Source organism: Crinia signifera, chromosome 6 (assembly GCF_055691185.1).
Source record: "Crinia signifera chromosome 6, ASM5569118v1, whole genome shotgun sequence".
Taxonomy (NCBI): Eukaryota; Metazoa; Chordata; class Amphibia; order Anura; family Myobatrachidae; genus Crinia; species Crinia signifera.
The window spans coordinates 270,011,475-270,038,099 of NC_139222.1; the positions used below are offsets into that span (position 1 = coordinate 270,011,475).

At 46.2% G+C, this 26,625-nt stretch overlaps 1 protein-coding gene across 4 annotated transcripts in view; it reads left to right on the plus strand.

Moving 5' to 3' along the window:
- CRTAC1 (cartilage acidic protein 1) overlaps positions 1-26,625 on the plus strand; it is a 527,150-nt gene that overhangs the window by 387,060 nt on the left and 113,465 nt on the right. For all 4 annotated transcript variants that reach the window (XM_083149576.1, XM_083149578.1, XM_083149579.1 and 1 more), the window contains exon 7: positions 23,011-23,156. In XM_083149576.1, coding sequence (XP_083005702.1) covers positions 23,011-23,156 — 146 coding nt within the window. The remainder of the gene's footprint in view (positions 1-23,010; positions 23,157-26,625) is intronic.

Sequence of the window (26,625 nt, forward strand, 5' to 3'; positions counted from 1 at the left end):
CTTCACAGGTATCCGCGTCCCATCGCGGGGCTCGCTGCGCTCGCCACGCTTCGGGCTCGGTGGCTTTCTATTCTCAACTCCATGCCGACGTGGATAGTGGGGGTATGAAAAGGTCGGAGGACGCGTACCGCCGCCCCTCGCGGGCTCGCTTCGCTCGCCACGCTTCGGGTTGATGTTGATCGTGGGGTGGCGTTAACAATTGGGGGGGCCATTTCACACTTCAGGGTGGCTATTTGTGGTCTGTGGGCCATTTAACATTGTTCCCTATGTAAAATCGGGTCAATTGGGCCATTTAACATTGTTCCCTATGTCAAATTGCGGTAATCGCGTCGGTCCCATAGCATGCGATTTTTTGGCCGCATGCGATGCGACCGACGCGATTTACATTTTAACATGCATTTCTATGTAAAATCACGGGCATCGCATCGGTCGCATCGCATGCCATTATAATGGCATGCGATGTACATGCGATGCCCACGATGGGCGCCGTTCTAGGTAAAAAGTACCGTATATTCTACAACATTATATACGGTACTTGTGTATTATCACGGCGCCCAGTTTTGCCACGTACGGAACCGTAGGGAAATCGCATTACATGGGCCATTTTAGGGTCATGCGATGCGATGCGATTTTTTACTGTAATTTATTCACTGCTCTCTCAGCCCCGGGTGTGCGATGCCATGACATTGGCTATACCATAATATCATTGTATGACATACAATGATGTTTTAGGTCACCCCCCCCCCCCCCCCACACACACTATTGACGCCACCCCAAAGCGTGGGTTTTGGGGGTGGGGCTAAACCCACGCTTTGGGGTGGGGACCCTAAAACATCATTGTATGTTATACAATCATATAAGGTATAGGTAATATCATGCATGCGATTTTGCCTCCCGCGATGCGATGGCCCGGGGCTGAGAGAACAGTAAATAAATTACATTGGATAATTGACCATGCTGGAAATTGTCAAATGCACTTTTTTTAGATAGAAGTTAATGAACTTTGACTCATGTTATGATTATTTGGAACTGTATATGGCCATAATTATCTGCTCTCTTGTAACGTCTGTGAGAGTCCTGTATCTTGTATACCTCTTCCGATTGCCTGCAAGAATCCCACAAATAGAAGCCTCCTACTGCCACCGAATTACACCATTTGTGCTAAATTGCACCATTGTGGCCCCATTTTGCAATTCCAAGAATCATGGTTTTGCATATTATGACGGTGCCATGATAATGCAATAGTAGCAATTATGTGCATAACTTGCATTAGGCTTTTGATGGCGGGCCCAGGACATAGTTGCCTACCCTCATTCATTCTGCAGGAGACTCCTTGAAATAACAGCAATCTCCCTCTCTCCCTCATTAGTCTAGCAATCTCCCTCATGTCACCTAGCCCACATTACATTGTTACATTTTGGGGGTAAAACGGAATGAGAGTAAAGGTGTGCACACACGTACAGATTTTCTGTCTGATCTATCTGGTGGGACAAAAACCTGGAAATGTATGGGAGCAACTGACAATCAAAAAATTGTTTCCAAACACTTGAAAACAGACAGTGATCAGTCTGACAAATTGTTTAAATCATTCTGATATAACAAATTTATCAAAGCATATATTATTTTTCTGTTTTCCTGCATTTGGGAGGAAATTTTTGATTGTCATACGCTCCCATACATTTCCTGGTTTTTGTTTCCACCAGATAGATCAGACAGAAAATCTGTACGTGTGTACGCACCAATAGATAGATTTACATTGAATCATTAGCACCATTTTTCAGCACTTTAACAAGTACAGTAGATCTTACTTACTGCTTTGGGGCTCATCTACATTTGGATATAAGTCATTTAAAAAGACTCCACTCATGCCCCTTTCATACCGTACTTAAAAAACGGTATTCTGCCGATTTTTAACCATTTTAAAATGGTAATCTGTGCGGTCTGAAAGGTGCAGAACCACTTTAACGTTTTAAAAAAGCCGTTTTTGTAAAATGGTTAAAATGGAGGGTCCTACCCGTTTCAGACCCGGTATTTTGGCATCAAAATCGGGTCTGAAACGGTATTTAGGACCCAGCCAATGAGCGGACCCAGCGCAGTGAATATTTAATGAGCGCTCATTAAATATTCATAGGTACTTCACCCCCTGGAGCCCCCCCGCCCCCCCCCCCTCACGCACGGGTTATCATCCCCCTAGGGTTAACATCCCCCCCCTAGGGCTAACACCCCCCCCCCCCCCAATGTGTTTAAGAAACCCCCCCGTGCGGCCGGTACCTCCTGCGTTGCGGATCCCGGCTCCTGCTGCTTATAAGAAAAGTGACTTTCAGGAAATGGCTGCCCCCATACGAAAGACAGTTTTTTGAAACAGGTTTTCCTATGGGGCAGCCATTTTCCGAAAGTCACTTTTTTTTATAAGCGCATCCGTCCAAACTGCCGGGATCCGCAAGGAGGTACCGGCTGCACGGGAGGGGTTTCTTAAACACATTGGGGGGGGGGGGGGTGTTAGCCCTAGGGGGGGATGATGTTAATCCTAGGGAGGGGGGGGGATGTTAACCCGCGGGGGCAGGGGGGCGCGCTGAAGACCGCACTGGCTTTGACCCTGTATTTGGAAAGTTTCCAAAAACGGGTCTGCCAATGTAAAAAAATGGCACTTAAACGGTAATATACCATTTAAGAGATGCGGTGTGAAAGGGGTTTTACCTGGCAGACCCGATTTTGGAAACATTTTAAAATACAGGGTCAAAGCCAGTTATTCGGTCTGAAAGCAGCATCAGATGCAGCAGTACACACCCACGCTTCTAGGTGCCACGTTCACAATCTCTTTTCACAATCTCTCCATATATGGAACTATGACAATCTCTCCATATATGGAGCATGATACGTCCCCTCAATGGGGCGCTGTGCAAAATTCTATTAAAAACTATAATCTCCCTGAAACTAGTTTTACAAAAGTAGGCAAGTATGGCCCAGGATTGTATTTTTGAGGGGCATGGCAATGGTTTGCAATAATAGCAATTTATTTGAGGGCCAATCTGCTAGGTACTTTACGGTTATGCCCCGCCTCTTAGTATTCAGCAGAATCTTCCTAAGACATTACCTATCTAGAGTTTGAATACAGTTTAAATTTAATCAAAGAAATCAAACTTTAATAGACAAATTAGACACTTGTTGTAAAAATACACACATTCTAAGTAGAGATGTGCAGGTTCTGATTTACTCTGATTTCAAAGCAGGATCTTATTGGCTATCCCAAATCACATGACAGTTGTTTACAGTTGATAGCGAATAAGATCCTGCTTTGAAATCAGAGTAAATCAGAACCTGCATATCTCTAATTCATAGTATGACAAGCAAATGTGACCTCAAAGCAGGAAGGAGGTCTGGAGCGGTGGTGATGCCTCTGACGGACGCCCTGGGGCCACCTGTTGCCCTTCCATTGTGTAAACCATGCATGTCCAAACTGTGGCCCTCCAGCTGTTGTGAATCTACACATCCCAGCTTGCCTTGCCAGAGTTTTAGCATTCCCTAATAGCAAACCTGTGGCAAGGCATGATGGGACTTGTAGTTTCACAACAGCTGGAGGGCCATAGTTTGGACATGCCTGGTGTAGATATACCGTCCGTAGTAGGGATGGCCATCGTTGCAATTGCCATCGATGGCAATTCTGCAACTGGCCATTGATAGTGCTAAACTATGCAATGGCTGACCATCAATATTTTTACATATTGATGGTCAGCCATTGTGTTTGATTGATTGGCCTGTGGGCCAATCAAAACACTGGGGCGAGTGGGCGTCGGTGTCGGTGGGCGGAGCTATGCTCCGTGTCCCGGCACTTTGAAAAAAAAAAACAGCAAAACATCGTTTTGCTGTTCCATTGATGGTTCTCCCCCATCGATGGCAAAAGTATTCGACATCGGCCATAAACCATTGATGATTTCGAATCATCGATGGTCGATGGCCATCCCTAGTCCGTAGCTCAATCTTGACAAAGGAGCAACTAATGTTATACATTCTATTTGAAGCCACGGTACGAGACAAGCGACTTTGAGATAATCCCGTGTAAATGTCATGTTTCGTTATGTTGTACAGAGTATAATTAAGCAAATGTACGCTCCAATTAAGCAAACTGTTATTTCGGAAACAAGTATATCAGGCGCCGCTGGATGAGCTGCCTCTTCCCCCTGGTTCTATTCACACCTGTACATTTGTATGGGAATAGGCATGTTCTGCCGAAAGCTATTAAGGAAGGTGGATAGTTCAAAGCCGTCTGGCTATAAAAGCAAATTACAATAGCAATATGGGTTTAAAATGACTAATCATCTTTTATGGCACAAACAGCGCTATAAATTGAAGATAAAAAAAAATTCAAATTAATTGAGATTTTCATGCAACAGAACGGCCCTTTTTTTTCCTTAAATATCTTTATTGCTGAAACGGAGGTGAAATCTATAAATAGGCCTTGAAGACGACGTTGCACATTTTTTAAATGGACTTAAATTATGGAAGGGGGTGAGAATGGTCCCCTTCCTTAGTTAATAATTCAGGCGCATTAGAAGCAGCGATATGTCACAGAGGGCGAGCAAATGAAGGATAAAGCAATAATAGGAGACGGATATATATTTCTGATATATTATGTAATGATTGATCATAATGACCAAGGTCAGGGTTACGGAATTATAAGTCGTCTGGGTATTTTTATGCCTGGCTATGCAGGGTAGGCCCTGACAGTTTCTGGCTTTCAGAAAGATTATTTGCATTGATATTTATACATCAATGAGTTAATTGAGAGGGGAACCAACAAATCCTGGAAACGCTGACTAGGGCAGTGGTTCTCAACTTCGGCCCTCAGGACCCCCCAACAGTTCACGTATTCCAGGTCACCCGGCAGGCGCACAGGTGCACTCATTATTCACTGACACATTTTAAAAGATCACAGATTGAACTAATTATGTCACCTGTGATTCTGTGAGGAGACCTGCAAAACGTGCACTGTTCGTCCCCCCTCATCCATCCGTTCGTGTCCGTCTTCGTTGCCCCCTCTCCCCTCCTCCCCTCTCTTAGCTGTCCGTGTTCCTGGCCGGATGTCGGGACCGCAGATCTACTTTGCATTCCTAGCCTCCTCCGGGCTCCGAGTCCTTATGACAAAATTTCCCTCAAAAAATGGCCGCCCCCTTACAGCAGTCCGCTTTGATGGATGCTAGAGGAGGCCGCTGCTCCCCCTCTAGCATCCTAAATACTGTCTGCTGCAAGGGGGTGGCCATTTTTTGAGGGACATTTTGTCATAAGGAGCTAGGAGGAGGCTAGGAGCGCCGGGGTGGAGAAAAAGTAGGTCCCGGCTCCAGGCCACGAATGCAGCATAGCTCCCGCAGCGCAAACCCCGGCACCCACATCACTCAGCGCCTCCCTGCCACCGCAGGGTTTGCTGCACGGTGGCTACGCCACTGGCAGTGTCGGACTGGGGCATGAAGGGCCCACCAGGGAAATCACTCTCAGGGGCCCACCAAGGGGCGTGTTGCGCGCCACAGGCGCGCCGATTTTTTTGGGGGGCGTGGCCTAGCAATATGGGTGTGGCCTATTTCAATTAGACCACATCCCCATTTTTGACGCTGTGGGGCATGGCTAGTGGCTCTGAGCTGCTGGCTATGTCCCCGGCAAGGACAGAGAGAGTGACAGCAGACAGAGAGTGACAGCGAGGACACAGAGAGAGCCACATATGTATATTGAGGTCCCCCCACTTAGATAATAGTACAGCACATAGGCCCCCATACAATACATAGGTCCCCCCACTCATATAATAGTACAGCACAGCACGTAGGCCCCCAATAAAATACACTACATATGCCCCCCACTCAGATAATTGTACAGCACAGCACATAGGCCCCCAATAAAATACATTACATAGGTCCCCCACTCAAATAGTACAACACATAGCCCCCCCCCCCCATATAGTACATTACATAGGTCCCCCACTCAAATAGTACAGCACATAGGCCCCCATATAGTACAGCACATAGGCCCCCCATATAGTACAGCACATAGGCCCCCCATATAGTACAGCACATAGGCCCCCCATATAGTACAGCACATAGGCCCCCCATATAGTACAGCACATAGGTCCTCCCTACCCAGATAATATAGCACATAGGTCACACACATACACCTAAAAAAAAAAAGGGACTATAAAAAAGTTAATACAGCACCAACACATGGTTAGGTTAGTTACCTACCATTTTGCAGAAGTGGTCCAAAAGCAGCAAGCAGCTCCCTCTTCACCAGCCGGGAGGTCTCGGGACATCTACCCCCGCAGTTCTTATCCTGCAGCTGGGGGGAGGTGGTTACCATGCGGGCGGGGATCTTTGTTTGGGGCCATGGTGGCAGTTGCTCCCGTCCCAGTGCAGAGTCCTGTGCTGCGCCGGCGGGAGTCGGGAGAACTGTCTGTGGCGTGTGGGTTCGATTTCACTATTTCAGCAGTGCCAGTGCGCAACCAAAAACGGCGCTGGCAGGGGATTCAATCAGGCTGCGCCCACCCTCTCCCCCCATGAGTGACAGGCTGCCTGCGCTGCGCGCCCAAACAAGGTGCCTCCCTCCGTCCCCTGGGGTGGCCAATCCCCACACAGGAGGGGGAGGCACCCGCTCTACGCCGCCGCCAGCCGCCCAGCCTCCCTTCGCAATGCGCCCGGGCCGCACCGCACACACAACAGGGGGAGAGGGGGGCGGGTCGGCATAGCATGATGCGCAGTGCGCATCATGCTATGTCGACCCGCCCCCTTCTCCCCCTGCTGTGTGTGCGCTGCGGTACGGCCCGAGTTCTCAAGACATGCGTGTTGCAAGTGAGTGTTGCATGCTGGGACTTGTAGTCCCGGCTAGCTCCCCCCCCCCCCCTCCCCCGGTCTGTGTGCCGCTGCAGCGGCGCTCACAGCCTGCTGGCCTGGCCTGGCTGTCTGTCACTGAGAGTGACTGACTAAGCCAGGGCCGGGACAGAGAACACCGGCGACCGTCTCAGAGCTCTGGGTGTCACCCCAGAGACTGGTGACACCCAGTGCGGCCCGCTAGCCCCGCCCCCTAAACAAGTGGGCGGGGCTAGAAATCACCGGGGCCCACCGGGGGATTCCCCGGTTCCCCGCCAGGCCAGTCCGAGCCTGGCCACTGGTCATGCCCTTGTATGCAGCTAAGAGCCCCCTCATGCCCTTATATTCCAGCCTAGAGCCCCCTCATGCCATTATATGCAAGACAAGGTCACACTTATTTGTGTGACGCTAAACTAAGTACAATGCCCTCATCATACTGTATTTTTGCTTTCTTTCCCGATGAGTTCTTCACACTCTAAAGGATTAGGTAGAGAACAAGACAACTGTTGACTTCAATTTCTAGGTTGATCCTGATTACCGGCAATATTACACAATAACTCACCTAGCAACGGGGAGATGCAAGCACAGAAAGGTTTCTTTAAGTGACCCTGGGCCAGATGCACTAAGCTTCAAAAGTGATAAAATGGAGTGAAAAAAATAAACAACCAATCAGTTCCTGCCTGACATTTTTTAAACACAGTCTGTGACATGGCAGGTAGGAGCTGATTGGCTGGTGATTTATCACTCTCCATTTGATCACTTTTGAAGCTTAGTACATCTGTGCCTTAGTACGGTATCTGTATCAACTTGTGCATCTCCCCTTACAAGAATAGGAGGGGGGGGGGGGCAATGGCATGACTGCATGCTGTGGTGGGGGCAGTCAGGAATTACGTACTACATAGAAGGTCCAGAATTTAAGCCGAGCATGACCCATGGAGTGCGTGAGATGTGAGGCGGTCAGGTAGTCTCTGCAGAGAAGTAGAAGGTCAAGTTTGTGGCCAAGGTTGATGGCAGCAGTCTGGATGAGTGCAGAAAGGTTGGGTCCAAGCAAAGCATGATTGTTGTGCCAAGGTTGCCCTCTACCAGTAGCTATAGGTGACCACTAGAGGCTAAGTAGGCAGAGTGACTCTAGGGAGGTGACGGCAGTTAGAGGGGAGACCATGCTGAATCCCTTCCTCCTGGCAAAGGGGGACCAGCAGCTGATGCTTATATGGCTTGGCAAGATGGCAGCCACGGACAGGTCCCATTGCTATTTCCTCTCAACTTCATATGAGCAGACAGCAGCAGGCTGAGGTGAGACTCGGGTAATGTGCCGGTGGTGCTGGGGTCTTGAATTTAATTAGCAGCTGCGGACCTGGTGGGTCATGGATTGGAGTGGTGGGTCATGGATCATAGCTAGGTCCTAGACTGAGGCAGTAGTCAGAAGGGTGGCTTCAATCAGTGCAGCTGGATTCAGAGAGCGGTGGGTCAGTGCAGTATAGGTGTAACTCTCCTGGGCCTGGAAGAAAGGAAGGACTCCAGGAGAGGGGCCCCAGGCACGTCTGCTGGGGTCAGCAGCCAGAATAGTATGGCATTCTCTACCTCCACCCAGCCTAACAATGATTGCCATTCAGTATGTTGATTGGCACATGGGCGGAGCTATCCACCAATCCGTGTACTGACATCCAATCACTGTATGGAAGTATGTAAAGAGATGGCACCGGACTCAGGTGAATGGGTCTATCGGTGTCCAAGTGCATTGTTTTTGCCCAAGGCCCACAATGCTGTTTAGATGACCCAGCATACAGTACGGTATACAGTACGGTAGTGCCTGTGCCCCATGAAGGACCATAGCAGGGTTTATTATATCTGTATTAGACCACCCTGTTTCAGGGAGTGTATGGGTCATTGGGTCGACATGCATTGGGTTGACAACTGAAGATCTACATGGCTTAGGTCAACATGGATAAGCATTAGGTCAACAATGGTTATGTCAACAGCCAAAAGGTCGACATGGAGTTTTTCCAGTTTTTGGTCCCGGATGTTTACATAGTTTACATGGACTCCGTAAAAGTGTACTGCGCCCCCCCCCGAATAACTCTCTGAGCTCACCACGCTTTGGACACGGTGCCTCGTTGCGCTTGGCACACTATTAAAATCTCCCTCCATGCCCTGGTGGATGGTAGGGCATGAAATACCGGCACGTCGGCTCAAACAAAAGTGAAAAACTCATGTCGAACTTTTGACTGTCGACCTAGCCATTGTCAACCGAATGCTTGTGTTGGCCTTCCAACCCTGTTGACCTTAGCCACGTCGACATATTTGATGTGTCCTCCTAATTCAGAGGTCAACTCAATGCATGTCAACCTAATGACCGTATACCTTCAGGGAAAGCACAGGGTATATAGGTTCCGTCACAGGTACATTAAGGATGTAAACACGCCATGTATAAAACACAAGCAATTCTAATGTTGTGTTAAAACTTTGAAATAAATGATTAATACAGAACAATAAAAAGTGCGAAGAACCATAAAATCTAAATAATAATAAACTGAATGGGATTTAAAATCTGCTTACTTGATCATAAAAGTTATTCTAAAAAACAAAATCTAATAAAAAATGCAGAATGTAACACACCTCACAAAACAGCTACTACAAAAGCGCAAATAAAATACAGAGTACGACTGCAATAAACACATTAATCACAATAACATCTGCACATTAGTAGAAAAGTATAAGAGACATCAATGGAGCGATGATGTGAGTATACAGAATACAGTACCACAGAAGCAGCAGTTTACCCTGTCCTTGAATCGCTAGGCAGTTCCTCTAAACAATGCTAAAAATCACATTCAAAACATCCTTCATGCCTAAAGCCTTCAGACCCATTTACTAGGCAGATTTTACCCACTAGGTGTGCTTAGAACTTGCCTGCGTCTCCGTTCCTGACTAGAAAATGTCCGCTTCACTTTCCGACTTGCCTGGCATGCATTATTGCCTGATGAGAGTGAGACTCCTCTGCCCAAATTCAGGGGTGGGGGGTGGGTGTGTGTGCAGGCAATAGAGCAGAATTCTTAAACCCTTTAGGCGCATAGCGTGCTGAACACGATTTTAAAATGAATAAGGTACACTACCAGTATATTTAGGACAAGAGAAAAAAGATGTGTCTCGGTGTGGTGCACCTTTAATGATTTTTACACATAAAATTTAACTTTTATTTGGTGGTATAAAACTAGCGAAATATAAAAACACACAAGACAAAAACAACATGAATATGGTGTGTTTAAAAAGCGGTGGTTCACTCTCTTAGCTAAGTGTCAATATTGCGATACACTGTCAACAGGTATTTCCGTCAACACCTGTTTTATTTTATATCAATTGGATTAATATCCTATATACTGGTGTTCAATTCGGGTTCCAGTATGGGGTGCGTATCAACTGTGTGAGGTATCCTTACATATGATAGACTTAATATGACTTGGTTTGTTTAATCAAAGTATGACCATTGTGTCATCTTTCTTGTAACATTTGCGTCATATTGACCTGTGTCAATTCTATGTAGAGATTTGCTAGGCACATGTGTTCTTATGAGTCAAGGCCAGATTGAGTAGGCGATGTTCCCCAGGCCAAAATTAAATATCTTGTCACCTACTACAGGTCACCACACTGAGTTATGCTACAACAGTGTGTTTTCACTATAGATTCTAGGTATTCCTATGCAGTATTTCCTAAGTGCGGCCACACTTTATTAAGGATATAGATGTACCTAGAAGACATATAGTGCTCCTGGATAAGTTTAAGCTGTATAGCAGTACCCTATGCAGCTGTGTTTAGTTACCATCCAAAATTTTCTTTAGCGTGTCTAAACCCTGTTCATCATGGGTTATATCATATGCTGATATCCGATATCACATTTATCTGTTATATATACAAGTCTGTGTGTTGCTTAAATAATCAGTCTGATAATCCACATGATAAGTATTATTTGAGGGTGACACAACTGGATGTCGACCTTTATGTCCACACTTGTATGCTGGGTTCTCACTTTACCCGTTTTTTGTGGATACAGAGCATATAGTCAACACTATCCGCGTAGATCAGCGCTGGCTAGTATGTTTCTGTTTCAAGATTTGTAAACAGTAACAGTTTCTGTTGGTATGACTGTATCTGTTATATAACAATAGCTACAGTTGCTATCTGTTACAATGTAAAGGTCGAACAGTCCTATATAGGAGTAATCACTCCTTATTATGCACAGGTGTTATGGACCAGTAGCAGCAGACAGGGTCATTGAGTATGTACTCTGTCTGCACATGGGCCCTTATTCTGATCGGTGCGGCCGGAGCCGATTATGCGGCCAGGACCGTGCGTGCGAAACCCCGCCTTCCATACGGATCGCCAACTCCGTCCGTACGCGGTAAGAAGCTGTCCGAACGGACCGCACGTGTATTTTTCACGGAATACGCCTCCTCCATCTAAGGGAACCTCCCCCATCATTCGATGGTCGCAGACCATCGAATGCAGGACCGTGTGCTCCACCAGCACCCGCAACCTCAGACCACACGGACATTTTTCCGTGCAAAAGCAGGGATCTGGGCGGGCAGCTGACATCCGGCGATGTCATATGTCCGCCCCCTACACGTGCGTCACGGCCGCATTACCATACGTACGCCCAGCGTTTTCATGGGAACTCCCATGAAACGCGGGGCGTATGCATATGGTAATGAGCCCAAATAGCCCTTCACGCCCCTCTCCACCCCCTGTTCGGAGTGTTCACATATCATGCGGGATTTGGCCGTACGCCCCGCTCGCACATGCGCAGAGACGCCTCTGCACATGCGCAGACACAAAACATCGGCGGCCCGAACGCACGCGGATATATCCGCACCGATCAGAATAAGGGCCATGGTCTGGCTTAAGGTATTAACACAGCGTGCCTAGGTTCTATTAGCTCAATGTTGGTAGATAGTCACACAGTATGATACCGCGCTCCCCTCTGGTTGTACCTGTTAAAGTAAATACAGATCAGAAATACATTCATAAATGCTGAGTAAGAGTGAACGTCACCGCTAGCCGGCGTACGCTTCGCTATTAGCTTTTTCAAGGCCCTAGTATATTTATCAAGAGATTTATCATTATAATCCTGCAAGTTCACAATATGCTCAACTGTAGTGCCCAGACTTCCCATTATACCACAATTTAAATCCCATTATTCACATTATGCCATAGTGCTCCTAGTTCACATTATGCAACACTGTAGTGTTCCCTGTTCACTGTATGCCACACAGTGTCCCCAGTTCACATTATGACTCACTGCAGTGCCCAGAGTTCAAATTGTGCCACATAATGTCACCAGTTGTAATAATGGCACACTTCAGTGCCCACATTTCACATTTTGCCACCAGTACCCACAGTTCATTGTGCCACAGTGCCCTTCTTTCACATTATGCTACACCGTAGTTCCCAGCCCAGTTCATATTATGCCACTGTGCCCACAGTTCACATTATGCCACTGTGCCCACTTTTCACATTATGCTCCATATAGCCCCTTTTTACATGATGCCCCATAATGCCTCATCTCACCCCACTGGTAAACCGTTTAGCAGTCTTGCATGGTGGTCTCCAGCTTCTGTTCCTGGCACTCTGTCCTGAACTCGGACTGTTTGAGTTATGTGAGGAGCGGAACAGCTCTGACTGAGAGACAATCCAGCACACAGAAGGGCAGAATGCCGCACAAGCCCCTCCCCTAACTGAAGATGGACGACAGGTAACCAAACAGAGTTGAATAGTGGCTGAGCTGCCTCCTCAATACCACCTGCAAAGCTTTCCATTCTCTGCCCTGTGTGCCCTCCTTTAGGTGCCACTAAGGACAAGTACTATGTTAGGAAGAGCATATATTCCGGCCTCTTCCCCCTGGCCATGCCCCTTTTATGTTGGACCTCCCCCGGCAATCATTTATGCGAGTATGATGAGGGTATAACTGCCCTGAGAACTATCATAGCTTATTAGCTGTCTTTGTCTCATTAAATCATTAATGGCTTTTTCACACACAGCAAATTCTTTTGTCTCCACAAGAGCCACCTTTCCGCTAATTACCAGAATCCAAACCATTGCAGATGCAATTATGTCTAGAGAAATGACACACACAAATTGCTCTCATGGGGATAAGAATCCCTCTCATGTTGTTCTTATAAAGATCATTTGCTAGGACTTGAAAGACAAATGAGTGGAAGAAGTAGGAACATATTTATTCTCTGCTTTGTTATCTACTAGTCATGCTTTGGCGATTGCTCCTTACTGTTGTATAAAGGGCAGTCGTCCATAAAAAGAACAAACGGATCTCCGCGTACCCACAACTCTGTAACGACTGAAGTTTTCTCTACATACCCTGACTTAACATGCGGATCCTCCATAGCCGCTCACTTCCAATTAGGTACAAACTAAACGCGACTTGTAGGGCAAGGCCGCCATGCATTCTGGGTCCCTCAACGTGACGCAATTGCAAAAACTTGCGAAGATTTTGCATCTTTAGGGCAGCCCCCCTGCCTGTGCAGCCTAGATGCAATAGCAGTCACCGGGCCACCATTTTTCCCATTGCAGCGGCACTGTGTGATGTCACCAGGAACTGCTCCACAGAGGGTTCAATGACCCCTCCGCTGACCAGACCATGCCTCCCAACACTGTGTCAATGCCCACAAAACACTGCACCCCCACCCCCATCAGCACTTAGACTGCGGTCGGATTTTTCTTAATGTGACCGAAGTTTATGGACTCATTTGTGGGAGAACTGCAGATGGCTGAAGACACTAGGAGGTGGAGCTTAGGTCCGATGGCAATGCTGCGGGGACTTAGGTCAGCCATAGCTGCACAGGCTGGCTTCTAGTGACTGCATCAGCTGCAGCCCATAGAAACCAGTTAGGTCTGAAGGTATAGCAAGGGACTGGCTTCCCATGGGAACCGCTCACTCTGCTATTGCAGGCGGACTGGCAGTCCCAGGGGAAGAAAACGCTTTCCCCTTGGACTGCCTGTCTGGCTGTTATTAGCAGGGAGCATTTCCTATGGGAAGTCACTGGCACTAGGCAGTCCCTGTCACCCCCTGTTTTGTAACCATGCTGAGCACAGGTTCTGTGTCATCAGATGCCGTATTCCTGGCCCTGGCAGAGGAGTTCCAAAGGCCAATTTAAGTAAACTTTGGCAGTTACAGTGGTTCCAGCATCTTACTGCCTGCAGCCAGGCTGTGCGACTAGGGCTACTCATACCCCTTTCACATCGCACAAATAACCCGGGTCTGACCCAGGTTGTTGCTGGATCGACCTGGTTCAACGTGCGGTGTGAAATGGCCTTTTCAAATAACCTGGGTCCAGCAACCCGGCATTCTCACCCAGGTTAAAAGAAAGGGTTAATCCAGGGTCAGTTTTCACTATAGGGAGGAGGCAGCGTCAGCATCAAGCTCTGCATCCTCCCAATCCCCTCGATGACGCACCGCCACTCCAACCGCCCTCTTTCTGACATCAACGGCTTGTTGCCGGGTCGCTCTGGGGGACTATCATCGCAAATGCCAGGTCACTCGCGGGAAGGGTCTGTGTCCAAATCCCAGTTGTGCTTTGCATTTGCGATGTGAAAGGGGTATGAGAAGGTCGATAATCAACCGATGGTTGTGATTGTGATCCAAAGCTGTGTCGTGGGAAGCTGCGTTTGGATCGCAGATGCTGACAGGAAGAAGTGTATTTTCCTACAGATATCTCAGGCATCATTGGCATATTAGTTTGGAGGTATTGCCCAGCAATCCCGTACATATCAAAGTCAGGCCCTCAGGCTGTTGTTGCTGAATTGTGCCTGCAGCTAAGAGCAAGGATGAACATGTTTATGCGGAGCTTCCCCATTGCCACACGTTCGGCACAGGTGGCGCTCTCAGAGGTCAGAGTACCTTCTGCTTATGTGTCTGGGTAATGAATTCCTATAATACAGAATGACTAGAAATAATCTCTATTACATAGGTTCTCAGTTCTTGCCTCTCAGGACCGGTAACGTTCCTCGGGTCCCCTAGCAGGTGCGCAGGTGTACTCATAACTCACTGGCATGTTTTAAAAGATCCACATGTGGAGCTAATTATTTTGTGAAACTACAAGGAGACCTGGAAAACATGCGCTGTTTGGGCTCCTGACGACCGAGTTTGGGAACCGCTGTGCTAGGCTGTGCAGAAGGTATTATAAACGGGGACAGTGGCGCTGATTGCTGTCAGATTTTCCTGTTTGCTTTTACCAAGAGTAGATTTTGAATAAAGACGCGCGGTAATGAGGGAAGAATGAGTAATGATGCGCCATACGCGGCTGCCCTCAGCGGCAAGCGCAGGATTTTTAGAAGGGAGTTTCCAAATGTAATCCAAAGTCTCCCACTCTGCATTGGAGTAAGTACGGGAGTCTCGGAGAGTGGTAACAGCCCTGAAAATTAGACTTTTTATACACAGTATTAATATTTAACAGTACAGATCTATAGTATAGTATCTATAGGTTTCAAACATTTAAATAATATAAGTGGTCAGGAAAAGGTTAAACATGCCATAATAAATAAATAAATACACAGACATAATAGAACCAGTACTGCACTTTCTAAGCTCACAATCTCCCACTTCATGGTAAGGCTCCTGTCTCTTCCTCCTGGCAGCTACTCTCTGGTGCATTGCGATGTTTGAGGGCTTAGATCCACACATTCAGTAAATGTGGGTAGAAGAAGCTGGTACACTGGGCATGTGCTGCAGCTCTGCTCTGTCCCTTACACTGCATGATGTGGTGGCAGCTCTGTTGAGCATATAATACCCCTTTCACATCGCACTTTTAAAACGGTATATTGCCGTTTTTTTCCCTTTTTAAAACGTTTAAGGCTGCACTGTGAATGCACCACAGCCGATTTACCGTTTCAATTTAACTGGCATTTCGAACCGTGTAAAAAGCAGAGTCCTACACGGTTCCTTGCCGTTTTTTCTGCTATGTGAATGTGTACAGTTTCAATGAAACGGTATTTCAGGCTTAGAACAGAGCTACAGAGCACTGATAGGCTGTCCCCTGCGTGGTGTCACTGCCCAGAACCAGGAAGTAAACTGTGTCACTTGCTCTCTGCTCCCCTGCGTCCTTTCTCACAGGCGCCGGTATTAATCGTTGCCTGGGGGGAGGCAGCCGCACTTCCACCCGGCCGTCTCTTGCTCTCTGCTCCCCCAGCGTCCTCACTCAAGGGAGTTGGTGCTGGTTTTTGCCTGTGACGGGGAGCCGCACTCCCGCCCGGCTGTCGCTCGCTCACTGCTCCCCGGCGTCCTCTCTCACAGGATACGCCGCGTCCAGGAGCGATCCCCGCCGGAGGGGGCTAGCAGCGCACCCGCCGTCAATCACTCGTTGCTTCCCCGGCGTCCTCGCTCTGAGGATACACTGCATTTAAAACGGTAATCTGGCCACTATTAAGGCTCTGACCCGTTTTAATTACCTGTTTAAAATACCGGTTTTTAAAACGGGTCTGCGATGTGAAAGTGGTATTATATACCAGTGCTATTGTCGTCATAATTTAAGGCACTTGCCAAGAGGAGAGGGGTTTCCAGGCAACCATAACCCCCCTCCGCCCTGCATTTGCCTATGGTCCTGTAAGTGTTCTATTTCATGCTGCAGGTTATGGGCTTCGCTCATAGGCGCTAATTACAGGAAGGTTCATTTTTCCTGCTAAATCCTCCCTTATCTTCTGCAGTATTTGGCAGGTTTATTTGCCTGTCCTGTATAAGCTGTCACGTGTGCACTGCATTCATTGTGACAGTCCATGCCAACATCATTATTACAATGCAACTGACTAAACTTAGAACACCCGGCGAGTATAATAATCAATAGTGGTTCTGCTATGGTGGTGGTGGCGGTGAGGTTTTATTTACAAAGTAAGGGCAGTCAGGGAGCATTTGTGGGAGATTATGAGGGAGTGGCCATTCAAATGAAGGCATGATGCAACTGTCTCAAGGGCGTGCCACCGCAGTTACAATACCTCCGGGGTCTGTCTTACTGCAGCCATGCCGCATGGCCATAAAGCTACTCAGAACAAAAGGTCCATTCTTGACCCATGTGCTTCCACTGTCTGGATCTCGGGTGTCCCCATTGGGCGTCTCTCAATTCAAATCCCAGGTACTGCGTAATTTGCATATTTGCACACAGCAGCTGCGTGCTACAGTATATCGCAGCTGTGAGCCACTTGCATGCACTTCTGAATCAGGACCCATGTCGTTTTACCCTTTTACCATTTTACAATGTTTTGTGTCTTTTAAATATAATACATTAAGGAAGGCAAAAAAAAATATTTTTTATAGAGCAAAAATATATTTGTGTTAGTTTTAATTATGTCCTAAAGGCAGAATACAGTGTGAGATTTAAGACCGGGTGTGTTACTGTAGTTCTAAACCTCTTACCTATTACAGTATATGAATTTCTCTTCCACTGTAATTATTTGTCAGCTAACACATCATAAAAGAGGGGATTGTAGTGTTACAGTCATTTTTCCTGAATGGTTAAAAAATATGAAAACAAAAGTCATATTGATTTGGTTAACACCAACTTTATTACATAAAAGATGATAAAATACACAGGGGAAAAAAACAGCATTATGGGAGAATTCAATTACAGTACGGTATGTGCGAATTTGCAAAAGGTGCTAAAGTCGCACACATCTCCTATAAAGAGATTCACACATTCATTTAGAAATGACAATTCCCACTACTCTTGTAAATCGAATGGCCACAAAAATGAACTGGAAGATGTGCATGGAAAAGTGGGAACCCCAGAACCCCCCAAAAATGACACATTTACTAGCACAATCATATAGAAAACTGTTAGTGGGCAGAAGGAACGTTCTGTACATTTTAAAAGATGTCAAGTGGATGATTTGTGAATTCTAAGCGTATAAAAAAAAAAATCAAATAATGTTAAAAACTGACAAATTTCATTTCATTGCAAAGGAATTTAATGAATATTGCAAAGAAAGTAGAAAAAGGTGGGTAACTTGAACCCATTGTTATTAAATTTTAACATTGATTTAAGAAAAAAAAAGCTTTTATTTTTCATTTAAATAAATGCTTTAATTAACTTTGTGGTGTATACATTAATGAAAAAGTTAATTTCAGGGTACAGTATTTTGAAGCCATTTATTTTCATCTCCAAAATGACATGTAATTATTGAACAAATGAAGCTAATTGAATACATCGAAATGCATAGTCATTTGGGTGGGTGGGGGTGCCCAATGTGTTGTGAAGCAAGTTAGGGCATGGTTTACCTTAGAATAAAGATTTTCCCTCCTTTTCACCTGCTCAGAGGAAAAACAGGCACATCTACTCCGAAAAAGTAATACGAGTTTGCAATTGAATTTCAAATGTAATTTGCAGTGCAAATTTTCCGTGAATTTGCCTCATTTGTCGCACAAAGGACCTTATTCTGGTTGGTTTGCAAGGCTGCGAATCCGCTGACATCAGCTGCCCGCCCCTGCAGCCGTGTTACCTGAAACGCTCATGAAACACTGGGTGTTTCCATGGGCAGTGCCCCATGGTGCAAGCGGGATGGCGAACATGCAGTTTGCCGTGCCCACTCGCCCCAAGCCCTGCACGAAAGCGGAAGCGGTACATCTGTCAGAATGAACTTAGGTCTACAGTCATTAGGTCGACCCCACTAGGTCGACTGGCAGGAAGGTCGACCTGACTTAAGGTCGACATGGGCCAAGGTCGACATGACTTAAGGTCGTCTGGTCATAAGGTCGACATGGGTTTTTCACTGTTTTTTGATCCGAATGGCGACACAGTCGACATGGACACAGTTGGCAATGAGAATCGGACCCTAGCATCGCTCGCTTCGCTCGCAATGCTTCGGGCACGGTGCCTCGCTGCGCTCGGCACACTATTTTATTCTCCCACCACGCCCTAGTGGATGGTAGGGCATGAAATACCGCCTGTCGGCACATGTCGGCTCAAAAAACTGTGAAAAACCCATGTCGACCTTATGACCAGTCGACCTTCCTCATGTCGACCTTTATGCAAATTCGACCTTAAGTCATGTCGACCTTGGTTCATGTCGACCTTAAGTCAGGTCGACCTTCCTGCCAGTCGACCTAGTGGGGTCGACCTAATGACTGTAGACCTAAGTTCATTCTAATAGATGACCGCTTCCCACGAAAGCGGGGGTGGGGGGGGGGGATTAAATCAAAATAACCACCATACTGTATGTAAAATTCCCCTCTAATTTCTAGTCATAAAAAAAAATAAACTCTTATTTGTGTGTTTTACAGAATTTAAATATAAAAACACATATAACTGATCATGTAATATATATGTAATAATAGATAGATAGGGAACCGTAGACTTTATCACCTAAGCGTACGCAGACACTGTAAATTTACGTGAAAAACATTCTGGGTGGATGGAAAGTGGCGGCTGAACTCTACTATCTTCTAGAAGGTGCTAAATAATCAGAGGTAGAATCTGGGCTAAATCCCATCTTCAATAGAAAGCCAATCTCAGTACATTTACCCCAAAGAATCCATCCAAATGCAGATTGGGGATTCGCATTAATATGTATGGTATATGGTAAAATATACACACTCGCACAATGGGCCTGATTCAGTTGCGGTGTCACAACTGAGCGATTATCAATAGACTACGCATGTGTCGCAGTTGCAGTATGGACAGTATAAAGTACCTTTGCCGTCTGCAGTGAACAAATGTATGAAGCTTGGAGAAGGGGTATCTATCTCGATAACGAACGTTATGTGCAAGGTGATAATGCACCAGGCAATCAGCTTCAATATGTAAATTGACAGTTAGGAGCTGATTAGCATTATCACCTTGCACATAATTTTCTTTATGGGGATAGATACCACTTATCCAAGCTTCATATACTTACCCCTCAGACGGATGACTGACAGGAAGAGGCCACTTGCCAAGAGGTAACGCAGGGTGTCTGCAAAAGTGCAGGTGCATTTTTGGGGACTGTCTAGTATGCAACTGCAAACAAATAGTCAGTGTTCCTTGAATCTGCATCGTGGTTGCGGCAGAGTACGCAATTATTGAGCATGTTACTCCACAGTTCCATCACAGAACAGGATCCCTGCTGCATTAGTGTTGCGACTGCATCAGAATCCGTAGCAATGTGATGTCACCTGGATTCCTGCATTTATCCAGATGGACAACCGATGATTCCCACATTCTTGTAGCGTCTTTTAAATGCATTTCATGTTTATTTCTGAAAACAGATTCATTCTATAAATGCCATTGTGGGTTCCGTGACTCTGTGGGTTCCACTTTCTTTTCCACCTTGAATGTTTTCTCAACACCGTTGGAAATGAATCATTGGAGAGCCCAAAGTAGATAAGTGACTGACCCAGATGAACAAAATCATTGGTCGCACCATAAAGAAAGTAGAAATGACATGTGAATTTAATTTTTTTTTTTTTTTTATTTACCCATCCGGAATGTGACTCCCATTCAATTACTGCCATAACTCGCAGTTTTCCCAACGGCATTACCGCAATTTTTCATCTTGACACAGACCTTGGAGTAGACCACGCTGCACAAACACAACTTTTTGGAACCCGCCATAGCACTTTTACATAAAGACCACGCTCGAAATGTATTCCCGGAATCCGCTTCAGTCATTCTATTTAGGTATAGATGGGGAAATAAATAAACAAACAGCCCTCGGCTCAAGGCCGTACATGTTTGCAAGGAGGAAGGCCATTGGGGGGAAAAGATCTGGAAGGTGACTGATTAAAACAATAGCGGCTATATTTCAGAAAAATAGAATTCGACTTTTCATTAAAATCCTATTTCCCTCAGTAATGTGTTCTTTTTAAAGAAAAATGTATTTTTTGGCAGCACAATATTTTGTTTGCGGTAAGCAGAGGGAAAACTGTGATTTTGATAAGGTAATAATCTGACTGAGGCAAGGCTGAGAGAAAGCAAGATATATGTGCGGACAGAATATATGTGGAAGAGAGTGAGGTAGAGGCACTGTCCGGGTAATTGAAAGTCAGAATGATAGCGAGGGTTTAACAAGACTTGTCATTGGTGCATTTATCAAACATACAGATGCGTGAGGGCTTGTGCCCCCATTATTCCAGATAACGGGAGGTGACTTCCATTCAAGGTGAGAGAGAGCTTGTCATAAGGAAATCCGATAATATTCATTTTTCTTTTTCCACTGCCAGCGGCCTTCTTACCGCTCTACGTTCTGTTCTGTATTTTTATTGAGTTCTTCTGAAGAAACTGTTAATTACCTGGAAACTTCTTCCTGTTCTAACGCCATCCTGATTGCTACAGCATCATCCTATAATATAAAAGGCTAACGCTGCCCCTCACCTCTATGGGGGGAATTCAAGTGTTGTGCGCGGAGCAGTTCAAGCGTATCGCCGTTTGGGTCAACACAGCAGCCAGCGCTGATGTTACTGTTATGTTGTTCCGTTATTTTGAAAGGCTGCTAACTAGGCAAATTCTAAGCATTGTAGGCAGTAATTTTACTTCTCAGATAAGAAATCAATTATCTGCGATAATACGGGATATAGTTGGACTTTTCACGGACAAAGCCCAAAAATTACAGCAATAAGTGGCTTGTTGGGAGTTTGCATACTTAAAATCGCCCTATTCAATTCTAAATAAGTAGCGAAAAGGTGATTCATGTGATAATTCTTCCCATCAGAACAAGAGAAAATATAGAAGAGAATGGGACAATCTGCCTGTACCCCCCCCCCCCGCCCCCCCCAAAAAAAGATAATGAAAAAAAAAAAACAGTATTGAAGTCTAGTAGTGGTCATAATAAAAGTATATGTTCTGGGATGTATTGGGACCTGATTTTGGTACGGATTTGTGAAATGTCCAATTTTTGGCAAAAAATGGACATCGCTCAAAGTCAGCCAATGTACTAGAGTCCAAGTTCACTAAGCGTCAGATGTTTTTGGTTCTGAATAAGAACTGCCACTCAAAATTGGGTTCCAGATGTTTTCACCGTGTTACCCCAATGTCTAGGCCGATGAAATCAGTTTGAAAGTCGGATACAAAACAGCTCTATAAAGTGGGACAGAATAAGGCGGGTTTGTTTGGGAGATTTGTATTCGGCAATGTGTAAATTAACTTGTAAAAAAAGTACAACATTAGGGCACATTTGTAACAAATAAACATTTTTTTTTAAATTCTAACCTTGAAAATACAAAATATATGTCTTTCAAAATAGCTCATGTACTGTATATGTCATTTTTGTGTTTTATTTTTTTCCTATGCTAATCAGACACACAAGCAGCATCTGCTGATTAAAATGACATACAGCATGCCTATATTCTGTATGTAATTGCTAATGTACAGTATCTGCATCAAAAATGTTTGGTACTTATGTAATATCTTGACTCCCGTTTTTCTTATGAGACTGCGTCCCCTCGCGGGGCTCGCTGCGCTCACCACGCTTCGGGCACGGTGGCTCGCTGCGCTCGCAACACTATATAAAACAACTCCATGCGTAGTTGGATAGTAGGGGTATGAAAAAATGGGGTCCAGATAATACATAAGTACCAAATGTTCTGTTACAGTGTTTCCCAGCCCAAACAGTGTAACATTATTGGGTATTGTTTTTTTTAGCCCAAAAATGGCATGTTATTATAGGCCCATAAGAAAAAATAGGGTATATGTGCCTAATTAGTCATTCAAGGCGTGTCCCAGGGGGTTCTGTTCCAAATCCCAACATGTTTGCCTTTAAAATTTGCCTATTACAAATGTAGCATGCTCCATCTTTGCAGGGGCTCCCACCAGGAGGCACGCGCCGCCGCCACTGACGGTCCCCATCGCCGCCCCGACCCCCCGACACTCCCCCAACCCTACCCATCTCCCTGATGCGGAGATGGGCAAGGTCCTGCTGCCCAGCCACCGAGAGACTGGGATACGCATGAGACGCATGCGCTTCCCAGTCTGATGGCTTCCCAGTTTGATGGAGACGCGCTTCTCCATCTGATGAACGTCTGGGGACGTTCTGGCGAGAGCTGTGCAAAGAAGAGAGGGGCTTCATCTGTATGCCTATAAATAGAGGCAGCCCTGTCTGTCCGCAAAACAAAAAAATATCCATTCTGCACCATATTGTATATAGAGAGGGAGTGAAATGGGATATAGCCGTCTTGACTTGTATGATTTTCTCATTACAGGTGTGGATGACACCTATCAGCACGGACGTGGTGTAGCATTAGCTGACTTCAATAGAGATGGAAAAGTAGATATTGTCTATGGTAACTGGAACGGTCCTCACCGCCTGTTCTTGCAGGTGAACACAAATGGGAAAGTCCGATTCCGGGTAAGAGCATTTCACAAAATATCTACTGCACCCTAAGGTAAATGAATGACGATGTTGTCACTGATGAGTACAGTGATTGTTTCTAATGAATGATCCGTTGTTAGAAGATCAAGAAGATACACTGGAGTGGGTGTTGCTCTTGCAGGGGATGGTGGAAGATTTGCCAGCCGCCATCCCCTGCCAGCTGCCGTAAGGGGACGCGCGCGCACGAGTCGCCTTACAACGGGGCTACCCCCCGGGTCCCCGCCGCCTCGCCGAGGTTGGCCCCCCCCCATAACCCTGTCCGTCTCCCTGAAGCGGAGATGGACAGGGTACCCGTCGACGGGAAACTGAGATGCGCGTGTGTGTGAGACGCACGCGCGTCTCAGTCAGATGGGGCGCCTCTTTGCCAGATTCTAGCGCAGCGCCAACAAAGAAGAGGCCAGCTCCATCTGTACACTGGAGACTAGCACAGTGGCATAACTATGGATTTTGCTCACACCCAGCCAACCCTGCCTGCCGCCCTCCCCCCCCCCTGTGCCCACCACCAAGAAAAGCTAACCCCCCCACATATCTAAGCCAGAAATCTCAGCATAGTGCAGGGGGGGGGGGCATGATGACATCATCTTGCCCCCGCACAGCCTCATGTATTATTATATTAAACTCACCAAGCTCTCCCCTGTGCTGACCCATGCCCCCCACTCCCCCACTGCACCAACCTGGCAACCTCCTTCTAGTATCTTTTTTACTGTGTATGCAACATCAATAAATGATGGTACCTGGAAAAGATCACTTCTATAAGTGTATCCCTAAAGCCCTGTACACACGGGGGGATTTAAGCCATTATTGCTGAGCCAGACCATATCGCCAGTGTGGGTTTTTTCGTGTTGTGGGAGAAAAATCTCTAGGAGCGCGCTCCCGCAGTCAGCCCTTAATGGTTGCTGGTCGCTGGTTGCAGGCTCCTGCGATTATGGCAAAAAATTGCTGGTTGCTGGTGCACAATGCACTGTGCAGCACCTGACTACACCTGTACACCAGTGACCAGCGATTTCTAGTCAAAATGAGGTAGAGACAGAATGAGACAGAATAGCTGCAATTTACAGCCAAAATCGCTGGTTGCTGATGAAAACGGTACACTGAGCAATATATCGCTGAGAGATATTCACATCACGGATGGTGTAATGGTTACATTACTGCCTCACAGCGCTGAGGTCATGGGTTCTATCCCCACCATGTGTTATATATACGGGGCAGTACGGACGGTGTAATGGTTAGCATTACTGCCTCACAGCGCTGAGGTCATGGGTTCTATCCCCACCATGTGTTATATATACGGGGCAGTACGGATGGTGTAATGGTTAGTATTACTGCCTCACAGCACTGAGGTCATGGGTTCTATCCCCACCATGTGTTATATATACGGGGCAGTACGGATGGTGTAATGGTTAGTATTACTGCCTCACAGCACTGAGGTCATGGGTTCTATCCCCACCATGTGTTATATATACGGGGCAGTACGGATGGTGTAATGGTTAGCAATGCATTACTGCCTCACAGCGCTGAGGTCATGGGTTCAATACCCACCATGTGTTATATATACGGGGCAGTACGGATGGTGTAATGGTTAGTATTACTGCCTCACAGCACTGAGGTCATGGGTTCTATACCCACCATGTGTTATATATACGGGGCAGTACGGATGGTGTAATGGTTAGTATTACTGCCTCACAGCACTGAGGTCATGGGTTCTATCCCCACCATGTGTTATATATACGGGGCAGTACGGATGGTGTAATGGTTAGCAATGCATTACTGCCTCACAGCGCTGAGGTCATGGGTTCAATACCCACCATGGCCCTAACTGTGCAGAGTTTGTATATTCTCCCCGTGCTTGTGTGGGTTTACTCCGAGTACTCCGGTTTCCTCCCACAATCCAAACATTTACTGGCAGGTCAATTGGCTTTCAACAAAAGTTAACCCTAGAATGTGTGTGTGTACATGTAGGGAATCTAGATTGTAAGCCCCACTGGGGCAGGGACTGATGTGAATGTTCAAATATTCTCTGTAAATCGCTGCGGAATCTGTGTGCGCTATATAAGAAACTGGTAATAAATAAAAAAAATATTAAGCCAAAATTGCTCAGCGACCATTATATTACACACCTTAACACATATAGGGGGTCATTCTGGTCAACTTGCAAAGCTGCGAATTTCCCAGGTTTTGCCGACCATCATATGATTTCTTAAGCGATCGCAAATCTAAATCACTCTGTGGTGATTTGCGGCGCCCTGCTATGTGAACAGGGAGGGCAGCTGACATCCGGTGACGTCAGCGACTTGACCCCGGGATCCATGTCATGGCGTCATTTGCATGGGAACACCCATAAAACGTTGGGAGTTCCCATGGGCGTGACCCATGCTCACTGCCCCATGCCCCCCGCCTGCACCGCTCTATTTTTATGTAAAAAGAGGTATTAGTGAGAACTGTCTATGCCCAGGATTGTCATGCACATCATGGTTGCAGCTACATGTGTCTGATTTACAGCTCTGGTGTGTGTGCTGCAGGAAAGCAGAAGTAATTATGTGTTATAGTTATCACAATAAGCTGTCAGGAAGCTGCCTCCCGGCCACTGGAAATAATGGTGATTTATAAGTGAGAGATCTGCTGCTTTGTTCCGGTAACTTCGCCCTATTGCACAGCGCTGAAATGTGCTTGGAAATAAAGCCAGTGTGTGCAGGAAACATTCCAATTATAGTTATCAGTATATTATTACTGAGCATAGATCATGGAGGACTCAATGCCCGGGTAAGTATTCAGATTGGTCACCCCCCTCCTTCGTGCTCTTCATACTGCAGTCCTGCTTGTAAGCAAGATAATTCTGTGATGTGCGGAACAACATACAAGCACTGTGATTTACAGGCACAAAATGCTAGAATATAACAACTTAAGGATATTATTATACTCAGGGCCTGATTAAAGGGGGGGGGGGGATCTTTGGGCCCCCCTTTTGCTAGGGCCCCCTGTGGTCAGCGGTGTAGCTAGGTGCCATGGTGCCCAGAGCAAGGGCATATTTTGCGCCCCCCCGGTAATGAATTGGGGGCGTGGCTAACATGTGTTGGCATGTTACATTTGAAATATATAAGACACTGAAGCGGAATCTGCTGCGCTATATAAGACACTGTAACGGAATCTGCTGCGCTATATGAGACACTGTAATGGAATCTGCTGCGCTATATAAGACGCTGTAACGGAATCTGCTGCGCTATATAATACACTGTAACGCAATCTACTGCGCTATATAAGACACTGTAACGGAATCTGCTGCGCTATATAAGACACTGTAACGGAATCTGTTGCGCTATATAAGACACTGTATCGGAATCTGCTGCGCTGTATAAGACGCTGTAATGGAATCTGCTGCGCTATATAAGACACTGTATCGGAATCTGCTGTTCTATATAAGACACTGTATCGGAATCTGTTGCGCTAT